Source organism: Pseudophryne corroboree, chromosome 1, assembly GCF_028390025.1.
Source record: "Pseudophryne corroboree isolate aPseCor3 chromosome 1, aPseCor3.hap2, whole genome shotgun sequence".
Taxonomy (NCBI): domain Eukaryota; kingdom Metazoa; phylum Chordata; class Amphibia; order Anura; family Myobatrachidae; genus Pseudophryne; species Pseudophryne corroboree.
The window spans coordinates 706,735,541-706,754,821 of record NC_086444.1 but is presented as its reverse complement, the minus strand read 5'-3'; the positions used below and the strand labels follow the sequence as shown (position 1 = coordinate 706,754,821).

General features: G+C 41.5%; 1 protein-coding gene across 15 annotated transcripts in view; it reads right to left on the bottom strand.

Annotated features, from left to right (window-relative positions):
• Positions 1 to 19,281, bottom strand: part of PTPRS (protein tyrosine phosphatase receptor type S) — a 752,553-nt gene that overhangs the window by 154,175 nt on the left and 579,097 nt on the right. For 10 of the 15 annotated variants that reach the window (XM_063914875.1, XM_063914874.1, XM_063914881.1 and 7 more), the window contains one exon: positions 12,605 to 12,646. The exons of the other annotated variants lie outside the window; for them this stretch is intronic. In XM_063914875.1, coding sequence (XP_063770945.1) covers positions 12,605 to 12,646 — 42 coding nt within the window. The remainder of the gene's footprint in view (positions 1 to 12,604; positions 12,647 to 19,281) is intronic. 15 annotated transcript variants of the gene reach the window in all.

The following is a 19,281-nucleotide window of genomic DNA, read 5'->3' as shown; positions in this document are numbered from 1 at the left end:
TAATAGACTTATATACTGTTATCCTATATTAGTCTTTTTGGGGGATACAGGCAGATTTCCTCATTCTCACTTACACTCAATGTCAGTAGCACCAGCAATAATATTCGCACAAATGACGTTTTTTGTGATATTCTAATTGGATTGCGTGATAAATAGGAGCACGCACACTGACAATAAGCGGTATTATCGCACAAAAGGTGTTAACATGCGTTAACGTGTTATTGTGGCTAATTGAATTCCCTCCTATTTCTGTGGCTATTTTCAACTAAATACAAATGCATTGATTATTGAATTAACTTCATATTGTCCTATACTGTATGTTATTTAGGAAACCCTATTAAGTTAAAGAAGACTTGAAAAATCATTCATTTTAACACCCAATGATCACATCCATTCAATACACACATTCTGAAGCGTCAGCAGGCATCACGTTTAGATGGGACAAAGCACACAATCAGTGGACTTGCTTATCCTGATGAAAAAAGTGTATAAAACAGCCCCAAATCTTGAATTTTAACCACTGTATTTTTTTTTCACTATTTTTTTTTATTGCATCAAACCTGGCTTTTTGTTTTAAATATATTTAACACATTAATTAGAAAACAAAAACTATATATATATATATATATAGATAGATAGATATATACACATACATACACACACACACACACACACACACACACACACACACACACACAGGTTGAGTATCCCATATCCAAATATTCCGAAATACGGAATATTCCGAAACACAGACTTTTTTGAGTGAGAGTCAGATAGTGAAACCTTTGTTTTTTGATGGCTCAATGTACACAAACTTTGTTTAATACACAAAGTTATTAAAAATATTGTATTAAATGACCTTCAGGCTGTGTGTATAAGGTGTATATGAAACATAAATGAATTGTGTGAATGTACACACACTTTGTTTAATGCACAAAGTTATAAAAAATATTGGCTAAAATGACCTTCAGGCTGTGTGTATAAGGTGTATATGAAACATAAATGTATCCTGTGCTTAGATTTAGGTCCCATCACCATGATATCTCATTATGGTATGCAATTATTCCAAAATACGGAAAAATCCCATATCCAAAATACCTCTGGTCCCAAGCATTTTGGATAAGGGATACTCAACCTGTATATATGTATATATATATATATATATATATATATATATATATAAAAACAAAGGAAGCAACGAGAGAGCGCCTATGGTGTAGTATTCGTCAATAAGTTCTGTCACACTACGGTCTGTCACACTACGGTCTACCTGCAAGGAGAGAGGTTGTCCAGTCACCAGTTCCGCGACGAATACCTGGACACAGTACCTGTATTGGATACGCATAAATTACTTATTCATCCGGTACGCATGCAAATTTGTGTGATAAATTTAACCCTACATACGGAAAACTACTACGCTATATAGCGATTTTTTATGTCTCCTAAACATATCTAGATCCCAGTAAAGACCTGGACTAAAGAATGGGGGACTGACGAGCCTTATGTCAAGCCGTAATCCGGTACGCAATATTATTCTTGCGTGTGACAGAACTTATTGACGAACGAATACTACACCATAGGCGCTCTCTCGTTTCTTCCTTTGTTTTTAGATTTCCTTTTGGGGCTACGTATACCTAGTGGCACTTTTTGAAGAACTGAGCAGCCACCCGACAAAGCGGGGAAAGTGTGGTTTACTGACTATTTGACTAAACATCAGATTGGAAGAATCCATTATATCTTGAACTAATTATTTTGACATATCCAATTGTGGTTGAAAGACCATAGTAAAGCAGTAAGGTACTCTCTTGAACTGGACGAGCGCACTGATCCATTCTTCTACAATATATATACACACACACACACATACATACATACATATACAGGTTGAGTATCCCTTATCAAAAATTTTAAATCCCACATTTTTGGGTCCCCTACTGAGATAATGACATATATATTATATAGTTTGTGTATATATAAATATATTATATGGATATACAATATAATATACATATATATGTGTCATTATATCAGTAGGGGAAACAAAAATGTGGGATTTTGAATTTTGGATACACACATACACACACAATAATCCCGCAGCACTCGGTAAAAACGCTGTAAAAGTTTTTACCAAGTGCTGCGGGATTATTGTGTGCACAAGAGGATCTCATAAGGAATACCTACCTCTGGCACCGGCACAGTATCGGTGAGTTTTCTGGGAGTGCTCTCCTATATGATGTATATATATATATATATATATATGTGTGTGTGTGTGTATATATATATATATATATATATATAGATATATATATAGATATAGATATATAGATATATCATTTTTTTTGTCATCATTATGTTTTTTTAAATTACATATACAGTATGTGTTAGCCCAAAAAAAATACACCCATTGAAGGATTAGCCCTTCCTAACCCCCACCCCAATGGAAATAGATTCCCAAATAGTGAAAGATCCCCCAGTGGCTTTAGCCAACATTCTCACAATAGTAATATATCCCAATGTGGCTCCCTAGATCCCTATTTACGCTCCTAGATCCCTATTTACGCTCCACCTCCACCCTTGTGGCAAAAAATAAGGTATTAATTATAACCCCCTCTCCCCCAGAAGCCATAAACCACCACCCACGTCCTCCTTCTCCCCCGGATATATTAATTCACCTGTGTGGCTGAGAATGTCCCCCCTTCCCCCTGCAGTCTGAGTACAGAGAACAGTTAAGTCATCAGTGGGGAACATCCCCTCTTCGCACCGGATTTTAAATTACTGCAGGACGCAAGAACTGCAGAATATTTATTATTTATTTATTAACAGTTTCTTATATAGTGCAGCATATTCCATTGCACTTATAGAGAATACTACATCACTGCTGGACTGTGGAACAGCAGCTGGAAATTAGCTCTGCATTTCTGCACAACAATTAAGTGGTTACTTTACATGTTCTCTATTTACAACCACATTTAATTGTCTATGGCGTATGCCATGATGTTTGGTTGCGCAAATTGCCTCAAGCAATCTTAGCTAAACTTTCTGTATATCTCTTTGGGGTACAAGGAAAAATTATCAAAGATACATCATAGCAGAACGTCTTTGCAGCCATTTCAGATGCACCTCTCAGAGAACTGAGTCATCCCCTCTGTCTTATAGAAAATAGCCAATAATAACATAAAAAAATAAACATGAAAAAGTAACGGAAGCATGTGAGAACAAAGAAAATATTAGATAAAAAGTTGTGGTTGTGTGATGTTCTTTGTAATTGTTGCTTTGTATCATCCAAATGGCATTTTTTTGCTTTGGTATGTTTATATCTGATGTTATAAATAGCTTTTATATATATATATATATATATACACACATATATATATATACACACACATATATATATATATATATATATATATATATATATATATAGAGAGAGAGAGAGAGAGAGAGAGGGGGGGGGCATTCAGGCGCTCTCTCCAAGTATGCCTGCCCTCCGTAGAAAACAGGACGGACGCTGAAACGTGCGGCAGTGAAGGAAACCGCTTGGCACACAGAGATGTGCTACATCAACATTCAGCTTGTTAATGAGCCTTTTTCAAGATCATTGACAAAACATAAAACAGTGTGAGTACACACCAGTATATAGTCAAAAACTTAGTGTAACAGCCAAATGTAAGGCTGAATATTTATGCACTGGTAACTGGCTACAATTCAGCCTTATATTTGTCTGTTATGTTTTTTTCTGTTAATAGGATATGGGGAAGCAGCTTGCTGATGTCACTCCCAGGCGACAGACCACTTGTTTGGAGGTAGAAAGTGGCACCAGGCAACATGGGGTGATATGTCTATATATTGCTGAGTACTCACACTGCAGTTTTATGTACTGTTGATCAGCTCATTAGAGAACAGACATACTGATTTACAGTAGCGCATAACTGTGTTCTGAGTTCATTTGTAATAGTTCATTTGTAATAGAATTTTCTTTGTATATATATATATATATATATATATATAAATAATAGGATTTTAATTACCTACCGGTAAATCCTTTTCTCGTAGTCCGTAGAGGATGCTGGGGTCCATATTAGTACCATGGGGTATAGACGGGTCCACCAGGAGCCATTGGAACTTTAAGAGTTTAACAGTGTGGGCTGGCTCCTCCCTCTATGCCCCTCCTACCAGACTCAGTCTAGAAACTGTGCCGAGGAGACGACATACTTCGAGAGAAGGAATTACACAGATAGTGGAGAGATTCATACCAGCTCACACAACAGACAAATCCGGCTAACATGCCGGAAAACTCAGCAACGGCTGAAACAGTACTGAAACATTAAATAAGTCAGAACTTACCTAGGAACCAGGTAGAACTGAACTATAAAACCAATGCAGGAAAACAAAGCGCTGGGCGGGCGCCCAGCATCCTCTACGGACAACAAGAAAACGATTTACCGGTAGGTAATTAAAATCCTATTTTCTCTTACGTCCTAGAGGATGCTGGGGTCCATATTAGTACCATGGGGATGTACCAAAGCTCCCAGTACGGGAGGGAGAGCATGGAGGCTCCTGCAAGACTGCTTGACCAAACTTGAGGTCATCAGAGGCCAAAGTATTGTAAAACCTAGCAAACGTGTTCGAACCAGACCAAGTAGCTGCTCGGCAAAGCTGTAAGGCTGAGACACCCTGGGCAGCCGCCCATGAAGAACCCACTTTACGAGTAGAGTGGGCCTTAACCGATTTCTGACACGGCAATCCTGCCATAGAATATGCATGCTGGATAGTGAACCTGATCCAGCGTGAAATCAACTGCTTAGAAGCAGGACACACAATTTTCTTGGGATCACAGAGGACAAACAGAGAGTCAGTTTTTCTATGAAGAGCTGTCCTCTTCACATAGATCTTCAAAGCCCTCACAACATCCGAGGCCTTTGAAGCAATTGAGGAGTCAGTAGCCACTGGCACCACAATAGGTTGGTTGATATGGAAAGCTGATACAACCTTAGGCAGGAACTGTGGATGAGTCTTAAGTTCCGCATTGTCTTCATGGAAGATCAGATAGGGACTTTTACAAGATAAAGCCCCCAATTCCGACATGCGTCGGGCAGAAGCCAAGGCCAACAGAGTGACAGCCTTCCACGTGAGAAACTTGATGTCAGCCTCCAGCAGAGGCTCAAACCAAGCTGATTGTAGGAACTGCAATACCACATCAAGATCCCAGGGCGCCGTTGGTGCCACAAAGGGAGGTTGGATGTGCAGAACCCCTTTCAAAAAGGTCTGAACATCAGGGAGGACAGCCAATTGTCTTTGAAAGAAGATGGACAAAGCAGAGATTTGGACCTTGATGGAGCCCAATCGCAGGCCCATACCTGCATGCAGGAAAAGGAGAAAACGTCCAAGTTGAAACTCCACCGCAGGAAATTTCCTGGATTCACACCAAGAAATATATTTCTTCCAAATACGGTGGTAATGTTTAGACGTTACCCCCTTCCTAGCCTGAATCAGGGTAGGGATAACCTCACTCTGGATACCCTTCCAAGCTAAGATCTGGTGTTCAACCACCATGCCGTCAAACGTAGCCAAGGTAAGTCTTGAAAGGTGAATGGCCCCTGCAGTAGCAGATCCTCCCAAAGAGGTAAGGGCCTTGGATCATCCAACAGAAGATCCAGTAGATCTGCGTACCAAGCCCTCCTTGGCCAGTCTGGAGCAATGAGGATTGCCAGAACCTTTGTTCTTCTCACCAGATGAAGAACCCTTGGTATCAGAGGAAGTGGAGGGAACACATACACTGACTTGAACACCCACGGTGTTACCAGTGCATCCACTGCCACTGCCTGAGGGTCTCTCGACCTGGAACAGTACCTCCATAGCTTCTTGTTAAGGTGGGAGGCCATCATGTCTATGTGAGGAAGCCCCCACCAACCGGTTACCTCCTCGAACATCTCCGGGTGGAGGCCCCACTCTCCTGGATGGAGATCGTGTCTGCTGAGGAAGTCCGCTTCCCAGTTGTCTACTCCCGGAATGAAGATTGCTGACATCGCCACCGCATGCCTTTCTGCCCAGAGGAGGACTCTTAACACCTCTGACACGGCAGCCCTGCTCTTCGTTCCGCCTTGTCGGTTTATGTAGGCCACTGTGGTCACGTTGTCCGACTGCACCTGAACAGCCCGATCCTGTAGAAGGTGAGCTGCCTGCAGAAGGACGTTGAACACGGCTCTTAGCTCCAGAATGTTTATTGGGAGAAGGGATTCTTGATCCAAACACCTTCCTTGGAAGGTTTCCCCCTGAGCGACTGCTCCCCAACCTCTTAGACTTGCATCTGTGGTTAGAAGGATCCTTGAGCAGATGTGTCGTGAGAGCAATGGATCGCAACAACTTCTCCCTGGACGACGCCTTGAACAGGAGATCGTCCAGATATGGGATTATGTTCACCCCCTGCTTGCGGAGGAGAACCATGATCTCCGCCATCACCTTGGTGAAGATCCTCGGTGCTGTGGAGAGGCCAAACGGCAGCGCCTGAAACTGATAGTGATCGTCCAACAGTGCAAACCTGAGATATGCCTGATGTGGCGACCAAATGGGAATGTGGAGGAAGGCATCCTTGATGTCCAGAGACACCAGGAACTCCCCCTCAGTCAGTCCTGAGATGACAGCTCTCAGAGATTCCATCTTGAATTTGAACTCTCTGAGATAATATATTTCAAAGACTTTAGGTTCAGAACTGGCCGTACCGAACCATCCGGTTTCGGTACCACGAAAGGTTCGAATAACAACCTTTGTTCCACTGCTGAGGCGGAACAGGGACAATGACCTCAGACACCACCAATTTTCGTATGGCTTCCAGAAGAATTGTTCTGTCTACCGGCAGAGCTGGCAAGCCTGACTTGAAGAAACGGTGAGGTGGGAGATTTTGAAACTCCAGTCTGTACCCCCTAGACACTATATCCAGGACCCAGGGGTCCAGGCCAGACGACACCCAGAATGGCTGAAATGCTGGAGTCTTGCCCCCACCTGTCCTTCCTCCAGGCCTAGTCGTCCACCGTCATGCGGAGGACTTAGGGGTATCAGAAGCCGGCTTCTGGTTTTGGGAACCTGTGGGAGCAGGTTTCTTTCCTTTCACACGACCACCTCTGAAGAAGGTGTTCGAAGGTTTGTTCTTTCTAGACCTTGCGGGCCGAAAGGACTGTGACGTGGCTGGTGTAAATGGCTTCTTCATAGCTGGAGCCGCTGAGGGGAGAAAAGGAGACTTACCCGCGGTAGCCGTGGCAATCCACGCATCCAGTGCCTCCCCAAAGAGAGCCTGACCTGTATATGGTAGGCCCTTTACACTCTTCCTGGATTCCGCGTCCGCAATCCAAGCACAGGCTATAGTAGGCCGCAATATAGCCCCTGAAGCCGTGTAAATGGATTTTTAGCGTAGCATCCACCTTGCGATCTGCGGGTCCTTCAACGCGGTAGATCCCGGGACTGGCAGCACCACCTGTTTGGACAGCCTAGAGACAGAGGCGTCGATTATCGGCGGGTACTCACATTTTTTCCTATCTTCCTCTGGGAAGGGAAAGGCAACCAAGACCATCTTAGGGATCTGGAATTTCTTCTTTGGATTTTCCCAGGCTTTTTCAAAGATAGCATTTAATTCTTTGGATGCCGGGAAGGTGAGGGGGGCTTTTTATTGTCTGTGAAAAAGGCCTCCTCTACCTGCTCAGTAATGTGTAACACATCCCTTACAGCTTCAATCATCAACTGCACCCCCTTAGCAAGTGAAGCAGTCCCCCTCAACGCATCCCCGTCACCGTCTGCAGTGTCAGAATCTGTGTCCGTGTCATCCTGCATAAGTTTGGCAAGTGCACTTTTGTGAGAATGTACCGCAGGGGACCCCGAGGAAGCAGTATCAGACCATACTACCATAGAGGATTGCAGAACCTGAGTGGTATGCTCAGTCCTAGCAACCCTATCAGAAATCTGAGAAATAGTCCCCCTCAGAGAGACTAATCATTCTGGCTCTCTAGCTGGGATCTGCGCTACAACAGTGCAATCCTGATTACATGGTATGGAGTCTTCCTGGGAAGATAAATCCTCTGCAGCATATGAAACAGTGTCCCTAGACATGTTTGCACATACACCACCAATCACCCCACAAACACACAGGGTACTGGGTAGACAGAGTTTCCCCCAAGAATGGCAAAGAGACACAAAGACTGGAGTCAACCCACACACAGCGCTATTATAGGTATAGGGAGACCCTAACCAGCGATGACCGTGTCCCTTAATAGGTGACACAGTCTTTACACAGCCTCCCCTCCCTTCTACAACCCCCTGTTACCGTACAGATAGCTGGAGGTGCTCTGGAGGGACCTGTTCTTCCACTAGCAGTGAGCTGCAGGCAGGAAAATGGCGCTGAACGCTGCTGGGTCTACTCTGAGGAGAAGCTCCGCTCCCTTAATGGCGCTGTCTTCCCACTCTGTGAGATTATACTGGCATGAGGATTTCTTTGCTGGCTGAGATCCGCAGACCCCGACAGGCTGGATTTGGTCAGTGTAGGGTCAGGTGCTGGATCAGGGCGCCCCACCGCAGTACCGCTGAGCCGTCCGGGAGCGCGGTTAATACCGCGCTCCTACCTTTAAAGCCACCCTCTTCACACTGACCCCCGCTTGTAAGCGGGGACAGTGACTTACTCGCCACACTTCAGCTCTGCAAGGGGGTGGCAGCTGGCTGCCGGAGTGAGCATTCCCCTGTGGCGGGGCGTGATCTGTCCCCTCTGGAGCTCAATGTCCAGTCAGCGGATACAGTGGCTCAGACCCCGCAGGGCGGACACTGCTTCAGTCCCTCGTTGCAGGCAGGCTGTTGCTAGCAGCCTCTTGTAAAAAAAATATACTCTAAGATAAACTTTTACCAGGAAAGCTCTGTAGAGCTCCCCTAGCTGTGACCGGCTCCTCCGGGCACATTTTCTAAACTGAGTCTGGTAGGAGGGGCATAGAGGGAGGAGCCAGCCCACACTGTTAAACTCTTAAAGTGCCAATGGCTCCTGGTGGACCCGTCTATACCCCATGCTACTAATATGGACCCCAGCATCCTCTAGGACATAAGAGAAATATATATATATATATATATATATATCTGCATTTAAATGTGTTTTTTATGCTGTGCAAATTGTTGCAATCCGTATTTTTATTGAAAATGCATTTAAGATGCTTCTTGTTTTAGGTTTTATTATTGCTTGATAAGGAGATACTTTGCTGATATAGCAAGAATGGCAATGAGGTAATTTCTAGTATATGTTATTGGTTAACGTGCAAGTTAAAATGGAGACCATGGAGATGCTGGGCCAGCCCTCTGATGAAGTCCCAGTGAGGAAACGCATAGGGACGTGGCCTAGCATTGCAGGAGACGGATGTGGAGCAAATGCCGCTGTAAGCTGTACTTGTCATTGTGGAGATCTTATATATCCTGTTACAGTTGCGGTTCTTGATATGATACCGCTAATTCTGGTACACAGATACAACTTTTATTCTGAGTTTAAATAAAAATATTTCTGGATTCATGCACTATCGAGCACCCCATTGCTTATTTGGGTTTTAGGATTTACACACCCGTTTTTTTGATTCAGGACATATGAAGGGGATGATGCTGGCGTGAATACAGAGGTCTGGAGTGCAAGCAGACCAGCTGTGATTTCTCTATACACTTGAGAACTGCAAAAAAATGTTTGATAGGATATATTTTCTTAGGCATGAGTACCTGTACAGGAGTTACTTAAAAGTTTACCTATATAATAAAAGAGAAGTTTATCTTTAGAAAAATGCTCTTATCTAAGCAGTGACATATTTATAATGGGTGAAGGTTGTGCAGTACACACAGGTCACTGAGTTAGGGGAACCCACCATATATTCAGGCCATAGGGTGCATGAAAATTTGTACATTGGTTCCCTAACGTCTTGTATCTTAACACTTGCATTTTACTACAGGCATTATGGAGTAAGAGAAATTGGGCCAAAGTCCTAAGTACAGAATGGTTTTAATTAAGAAATAAATTGTCTGATTAGGGGACAGGCAAATTCTATTAAAAATAAACACATTCCAAGTTGGGGGGGGGGGGTGTCAGGAGCTGTGAAAGATTTGTAGTAATGGAACATTTAAGTGTTGTGTCATCTAAAATTAAGAACACTCCACAGTCAAAAACAGAAAATACAGTACCATCTATATATGCAAATGCATTATACATAGCTTCTAGGGCAATTCCCCACCTCTGCCCAATAACATGCTTGCTCTGAAAAAAATCTCAATTTCAGCACAGCTGGGTTAATTAGTGATTGAGTCGGTCTTGATGCTTTCCGGCCAAACTGCTAATGAAAATCAACAGTGTTCACACAGGGATATCCTGCAAATGTGCACAGTTAGTGGCCTCTGGGGACAGTAGGAGAGAAATGATGCTCCCAACTAACCAAATGACAAAATAAATACTGAATTTGTAATCTTGCCTGCTAAACATGAACCTGTGCATGGAAAATATATAAAGGTTTTAAAAAAAATAAATAGCTTACTCAACAGCAGCAATGTTACAGGTTATTAACTGCAGAAGTGTTTTGATAAATGAGGGAGCCTTCATCCCCCTTCCCATGTGCAATTCCCCATACCTAACTACAGTGGCACCATCTTCTTCAGTGATGTCCTCAGAAAGACACAGTGCTAGAGTTCTGCTCTCTCCTCTACAGGTGCATCTTTCAGAAGGTATTGCAGAAAAGGCACCAACAGTGGAAGATACCTGATTCATGGGCCCATATGTACCACACACACCCCACTCTCAGTATAGATACACCAATGTGCAGTGGATGTACATACTTACTGTATTATTCTTAAAATGGGCCTGCTGGATTACTCCATTTGCCATTGCCTTCCCCATTTTTGATCCCAAGGACATTGCAATGAGAAATGGGGCTGATGATGATGAGAACTGTGCATATTCCATAAATGGGAAGGGAAAGTTTGCCGTGGAGAATTTCGAGCCCCGTTAGAGTCATGTAAAAAAAGCAGTGGTAATATCAGCAAGCAACAGCAGTATGGACTGGTCACTTTGTAAACTTGGAACACAAATGGCAAAGCAAGCATGAAAATCAATTTACAACATCTTGCAGCTAGTGTCCAAGCACTAACAGATACTTTAAACAGCTTCAGAGATATCCAGGGCAATCTAAGAAAACCTACTGTCAAGGTGATGAAACTGCCTATGTATATTATACAGATATCAGCGCCTAAAGATAATTATGCTGATGCATTGCTGAACACTAAACTGTATTGCAGATTGCTTTATGTGCACTGCACGTGCTCTGAAGCCAAGAGCATGCATCAGCGAGATAGCCTGAGTTGTATGCAAATCAGCTGCAATTCCACTTGTAAATCAGTGGTAACAGAAAGTTCACATGTAGACATAGTTGCTAGGCTATGCAGAGTTGTGCATACAGCTAAATATGCCTCTTTTCAGACGGACCTCTTGCACTAAGGTTAGAGCTGGTGCAAGAGTACACTCGTGAGAAGGGCTATAAAACCAATCATATGGCTGAATATATATATGCAATTAATTGCGAGCAGGCAGACTTGTGTTCAACTCTGCATCATCCTTAAAATATTCTGTATTTTCCAACAAGTTACAATAAGCAATAAAGTAGAACTTTTTATTATATCTAAATGAAGGTTTTTATTTTATTCTAATATTTATCTTTTTTCAATAAATTTGCCTTATTAATATTGCATTACTTAGCCCAGGGCCACAATTTGATTATAATCAATTCAATAATCTTATTGTACTCCCTCAATTGGAATTAATATAAGAAAATGACTACATTTTCCGGGAAATGCCTATAATTTTATATACATTGTCACAACATACACAGTTTGACAATCTATTGTGTCCAATATAAACCGAACAAAACAAATGAAGACAATTAATATTGTACGGCTCAAACAAAACATGTAGGAGAGACCACAAAACAAGCAGTTGGATTACATACATGTAGACATTTCTGGGGCTTTGTCACTCACACATATTAGGGCTCAGTGAGCTGATCAGCTAGTAAAAAGTAGAGATGTGCGGGTGTTCCAATTTATTTGGATTTTTCTTATTGGCATTCCAAAACACGTGACATCCGAGAGCCAATAAGATGCCATTTTGAGATCCGGGTAAATCCGAACCCGCAGGTCTCTAGTAAAAACTACTAAAGAAGACATATGCAAAACTATCCCAATGCATTCAATCAGGTAAAATAAAATGGTAGGGAAAATTTAAGCTTTAATTGTCTTGGTAACACTGCTGTTATGGTTATGATGTAAATCAATTACTGAAGTGATGTACTGGAACTACACAATGTATCACACATGGATGACAAATTGGATCTATTTAATATTTAAGAACTTCACCCCAATGAAATAATAGCTTAATTTTTTTGTATCTTAGACTGCACAACTGCGGAGACAGACACAGAAATGTTGCAATAAAAATATTGAACGTAAACAGCTCACAGAATGAGGAAGGTTGAAATGAAAAACAAACTGAAAAAAAGTAGGGAACAATGTAAAAGCTGAACAGCAATTTAAGTGCCAAAATAAACAGACAGGAACTAACTTTCAAATTCATGGTCACTGAGGGGAGTGCTGAGACCAGAATCTGCAAAGAACAGTAAATACAGAAATAAAAACAACTTGTCTGTTACGTCTTACGTCATTTTCACAAAACACATAGTTGTTTGCATTAACAACAGACATTGCTTTTGTCTTTTGTTTAATGTGATAATTGCACATATTTAAGCAGAGTCTTAGCATGTATGGCAGATGTGCAAAATCTCAAAATAGGATGATGCTGTATCATTATACAAAAAGCAGTGGCGGAACTGTAGCGGATAACAGCCCAAACATAAGGGAGCTGAACATTGCCATACAGCCATCTGCTTCCACTGCCATAATGCCACCCAAGAAGGCTCTCAAAAGGGCAGAGTGAAGGTCTCTTCTGTGCCATTTGCAACAAGCACCTCACAGCTCATGCCAAGGAAGGGCCTAGTGCTGCATGGTTGAGCAACAACCTAAATTCTGATATGGGGTCCAGCAATGCAAGGTTCTGCCACCGATAACAAGTCTAAATGCTGTAATATATGAACTGTGATTGTTTGCAAACCTTATATACACTTTTCCGCACCCCCCCCCCCCCCCCCCTCTAGATACTAACATCATTATGAATCCCCTCCTTCATTTGGAGATAATTTCTCCCATGATACTGTGTAAATGATATGCTAAGCAGCATCTGCTACTGTAGAACATATAACACCTACATTTTTATTTATATTTTTTTCTTGGCACAAGAAGAGTATGTTAATGTTGTCAGTACTGTATAAAATTAAACATACTTATTGGTCTGCAATAATGAGCTAAAAATGCATTTAACATGTTAAAGATAAAGCCTGACTTCATGTTCTCAAATAATTGCTGCTGAGAAAGAATAGAGCAGTGAGTCATTGCGCATGAGGTCCATAGGGAAGAAGAAAATGTTGGAACGGAAATAATGGGGTCTCTTGTGACATGGATCCCAGTCACTAACATTTACACTACAGGGGACATTTGTATTATGAAGAATAAAAATATACATATTTAATGAACATATACAAGATTAATCATTTACAAAAATTGACATGTACACAGTGGGCCTGATCCGGAGTGGTGAATAAAGTGAATGCATTTCTGGATGCCTGCTCTGAATGGAATATACACATGTATACAATATACACTATAATGCATATACATCTTTGCAATAGCACCATTCATACATGAAAGCAGCCATTATAATGTTCACTTACACAAAAGAGATTCACAAGGCTCTGAATCGTGCATACGTTCACAAACATGCGAGAGTAGCTCGCGATGTGTTCACAGTATGCAAAAAACTGCTAGACACTGTACGACCACATTCAGTCCTGAATGAGACTCAGAATCAGGCCTAGCCGTTCTGAATTATATTCAGTGTTAACCATGTTACCTCTGCATGTTTATCGGTTTGGGCACTGTTTGTCAATCTAAATTGTGTCCACTGATTTTTTTTTTTTTTTTTAAGAAACATAATTGCCTTAATCTACTTATTATTTGCAGTTATTTTCTGACTGAAATGGATTTTGCACATAATGAGGCTCATGCACAGATGGACAGAAGTACTTTCTTTGGGCAAATGTGTGCCTTTTTGTACTGCAAATGTGCACCTATGCTTATGTAGCTTCAGACACTTAAGTCTCCTTATACTTAGAACAGTTAATAGACGGAGTATACAAGCCTCAGCCAAGTACAGAAATGGCGAGAACACACAAATTCATCCCATGCAAGATGTAATATGTGCCTGTCAGTAGGCGTTTCACTTGCAAGTGCTGGACCCCTGGTGCAAACTTCAAAATGTTGACAACAAACAGCAGCCACCTCTAATACGTTGAGTGCGTCTTGATCACAGTTGCTATTATTAGAGAGACTGCTGCAGTCTATTGGCGTTATTCAACTCATATTTGAAAATGTTATGTAGCACAAAAGTAGATTTCCATTTGATCATTTTAATGGTAAGACAATGAATATTTTGTATTTAATTTAAATAGATTAGATTACATTTTGTATTGACACATGGCTTTAATTGTATTTTAGTATATGTTATATATTATGTTATAAATTAACCTTTATTATGTATTAATAACATTTTCCAGGCAGACAGTATTGTTTTTGAATTTGGAACTATAATCCTGCAAACACTATTAAACCACATCTCCAAGGTATAACTGGGGCATACAGTATGCAGTGCTGTTACAGTATGTGAACTGCACAAAAAATGCATTTTTGTAAGGCTAATTTTAGGCTACATGAGCTTGTATACTGTATGTCACATATCTACAATATAGACATTTAATTGCAAAACTTTTAAAATTACAAACAGTAATATACTTATTAGCACAATATGTCTATTTCTACATAATTATGTTTATTAAGCTTGGCAGACTGCAATTACCTATCTACCAAAACCTACTTGCTGCTTAAATGCTTGCAATACACAGATCATACAAAAGGTGCTCTCAGAAATAATGGTGGCACAAAATAAATTTGTACTGCATGCATTACAAATGCATGTAATATATTGCTCAGATACACACTTTGGGCGAAATGTGAAAGAGAGCAATTTGTAAAAAAATGTAAAAAAATTTTGAGTTTAGAGCTAAACTCACACTTTTTCACAACTTGCGCATGTAATAGGCTGCGAGAACATGCAAACTCTCATGTTACTCGCATTTCCACGACTCGCATCCAGATGTTTTCCCATGGTAAACATATCGCACAACTTGCCCAATGCAATAGGGTGTAAGTTGTAGACTAGCACAAAATCAGTAAAAAAATAGTTTGCAAAACAAAATAAACTAGCTTTCGGTTGGCAAGTTTGTCAGAAGACTGCACGTATCCGCGAAGTCCGGGCAGGCTTCTGGAAATGGGGAAGGGGGGGATGTAACACTGCAGCCAGGAAACATGCTTATATTGGTACCCCCATCCAAAGCATTCATCACCACCCGTTAGTCAGGCCAATTCCTAGGGAAGTGGGGACCCCCCAATAAAAAGGTCCCCCCTCTCCCGAGCACCCAAGCCCGTGGTTATCCCCTGCACCCCCTGGGCGGTGGGTGCTGAGTTGATAGTCCATTAGTTTAAAGTTAGAATAATATTGTCTGTAACAGGGGGACTACAGGTCCCAGCAAGTCGGAGGAGGCCGGCACCAGAGCACCATAGGAGCGCTGAAATGAAAGGGGCACCAAAAGTTAATTATTTCTACACCACCCCCAACCTGAATGTTTATTCTAGTGCCCCTGAGTCCTCCTGTAAAGTAAATACAAAAAAGACAAGAAACACACACATACCGTAGATACAGTAGTACAAGTTTAATGCATACACTCACAGTAATTACATACCTAGTCTCCCTGTAGCCATTCAGTCTGCTTATCCACATAGCATCCCCGATTGCTGTAACAAAAAAAAAAAAAAATCCATACTCAACTACCCCTTGTGTCGGGTGTAGTATGGCTGACTGGCGGTCAGGAGACCGCCGGTCAGCATACCGACGCCGGGATCCCGGCAGCATACCAACGCCGGGATCCCGGCGGGGAGGGGCGAGTGCAGCAAGCCCCTTGTGGGCTCGCTACGATCGCCACGCTGCGGGCTCGGTGGCGACGTGTTCTATTCCCACGGGTTCTATTCCCACTCTATGGGTGTCGTGGACACCCACGAGTGGAAATAGTCCCTGTTGGTCGGCATAGTGATAGTGAGGGGTCGGGATGCTGGAGGAGGTCATGTGACTGTCGGTCTCCCGACCGCCGGTCACATGAATACCACCCCTTGTGTCATGTCCTCTTTGGTCCATGTAAGCATTCAGGGTCTTCTTAAAAAAAAAAAAAAAAAAGAATCCTAAACCCACCAGACATCGCAGTACTTCAAAGTACCCAGAACAATCTCCCATTGAAATTGCCTCTCTCAGCCAAACAAATGCTACGTACATTGTTTTCAATGAGAGGTACTCCTGATTACCGGTTATCTGGAAAGTAGTGGCCCTACAGGTCACTACTATGTATGTCTGCTGGGTCCGTCTCTCATTTATTTTGTTTTAGAAGACCTAACATGGACCAAGACCGACGTGGACTGAAGATGACATGACACAAGGGGCAGGTGAGTATCAGGGCTGTAACTAGGTGTGTGCACTGTGGGCACAAGACCACCGACAACACCTGCCTGGGCGCGCCACTTCCACACTGTGGGGTCCGCAGCTGCACGGCTACCGGCCCGACGTCACCACTCACTGAGCTGCAGTGAATTGCCCAGCTACCTCTTCTCACACAGGTAGCCAGGCAACGCTGCCTCGGCTCCCCCTTCTATCTTCTCTCATGTTCTGGGAGAGATGACGTCTCTACCAGCCCGCTGGACAAAGGTAAGTATAACACACACATTCACTCATACACACTCTCACCCATTCCCCCCCAAACCCCCCCTTCCCCGGACTCTGCTACCGTAGTGTGTGAAAAGGGGGACTCTGCTGCCGTAATGTGTAAAAAGGGGGATGGGGGAATGTTTAGTTACAGCACTGGTGAGTATGGTTTATTTTATTACAGTGAAAAGGAACGCTACTGAACAAGTGGACGTGAGCGGCAACATGGCCAAGGTAAGTATGCGCGAGTGTGACCGAATGTATGCATTAAACTTACACTGTCACAGTGTGTGTATTGTCTTTTTTATTATAGTTCTCCAAGTGTCAGCATTCGGGAGAGGCTTGCTGGGACCTGTAGTCCCCCTGTAAAAATACAATATTATTCTATTTTGTACACAAACGGACTATCAACTCGGCACTCACCATGCAGGGGTGCTGGGGATACCCCGGGCTTCAGGCCAAGCCTTATGTGCCTTAGAGAGGGGAGACCCCTTTATTGGGGGGGTCCCCACTTCCCCAGCCTGGCTAGTGGGTGTGATGAATGCTTTGGCCAGGGCTACCAATATAAACATGTCCCCCAGCTGTGGCATTGCATCCCCTCTAGAAAGAGCCAGGTGTTAGTGATGGAAATACGGGGAAACTCTACGCATTATTTATTTACCCTGTATTTGCAGTATCAGGACCAGCTCAGGAGCCCTGTCCTGGATGTGTAAAATACGAGGGACCCCACGCCACTTTTTCCTTAAATTTCACAACCAGGACCAGCCCCAAAAAGTCCAGTGCTGGTTATTTTTATTTTTTATATTTTTTTATTTTTTGGAGGGGGGGTAGAAATCAACAAGCTTTTTCTCTGTTTTTTTAACTATTTATTAATTGTTACACACAGAAGACTGCATGGATCTCGCTGATCTGTGCAGGCTTCTGACAAGCTTGCACCTTGTTATGAAACTCGCATTACAAGGTGCGAGTTTACCCACAAAAAAAACCTCACATTGACTCGTATTTGTAATAGCCTCGAACTCTCTAATTCACAGGCTACTACATTTGCTAGTTGCCGGAAAAACTCACTAAATATCGAGCGAGTTTGAACCCAAAAATAAAATTACACCCTATTAGATTTAGCCCTCTATGTCACAAAATTTTTTGCCATTATAATATTTTTTTAAATAATTTTTTAGGTTATGCTTTAAATAAATGATGTTACATATTTCCGAAATTAATGTTTTGGTGATGAATGCTGTCTCATATCTAGCTATGCTTTTTGCAGTTTTTTAATGTATGATGAATATCTTCTACAAAGTGTAGTGCTACAAATCCACCTCACATAAACAACAGTTATGTTTTTAGATGTATTAAAACTACAATAAGATTTAAGAAACATAAAAATCACAGTTATACAAAATCTTGGACAAATTCACGACTTGTAGTGCACGGCGCAAAGATGTAAAAGAACACATCTGTATTTCTTTAATCATAATAATCATGTCATTATTTATACCATGATACTATACTGTAAGGATATGATTTAAGCAGGATTGGGAATAAAACAAACAAAATAAACAGTTCAATTATTTTTTCTTTTAACCAGGATTTTTTGCATTAATGTATCGATTGAAAAAAAAATGAATCCTGCTAATAATAATATTCTGAAACATTGCTATTTATTTTAAACCTTGATCAATAATGTGCTAATGCTTTCTAACATTAACAATCCATACTTAATACGATTTGTTATGCTTTATTTTAAATCTTTTAATTAAATTTTTTTTACTGCTTATTATTCCTATTACATCTGAATATATGTAGATAGACTAAACATACCAAGAACACACAGAGATAAATAGCATTGAAAACAAGAACAAGTTAATGTTAAGAATTAGTCTACTTATTACTTATAATGAAATACATTTCAATAGTAATAAAAAATGGAAAATACTTTTCAGAGAAACAAACACACAAAAAAGGAGGAGTTAAGCATTAGCACTGGGCATGACACTGGCATTAACCATTTAACTATCAATTTTGCCCTTCAAAACCATTCATATAATTGTGTTTTTTTTCGATTCAATTTACTGTAGTTTAAAAGTATATTTTTTAAATATTATATTATGACATCTGCAGAACAGATCTCCTTGTCAAAAACTGGGGGACACAGTGGGGCAGCACGGCTGCATGTAATCTGACCATGCCAGTTAAGGGGTTAAACATTTTGAATAAAAACAATATTTTTTTAGTATAATAGGCTTTTTTAATAAGTCATGGTGCCGTAGTCACAGCACAATAATAAAAAAATAAATAAAATCAGCCAACCCTAGATTTAATCT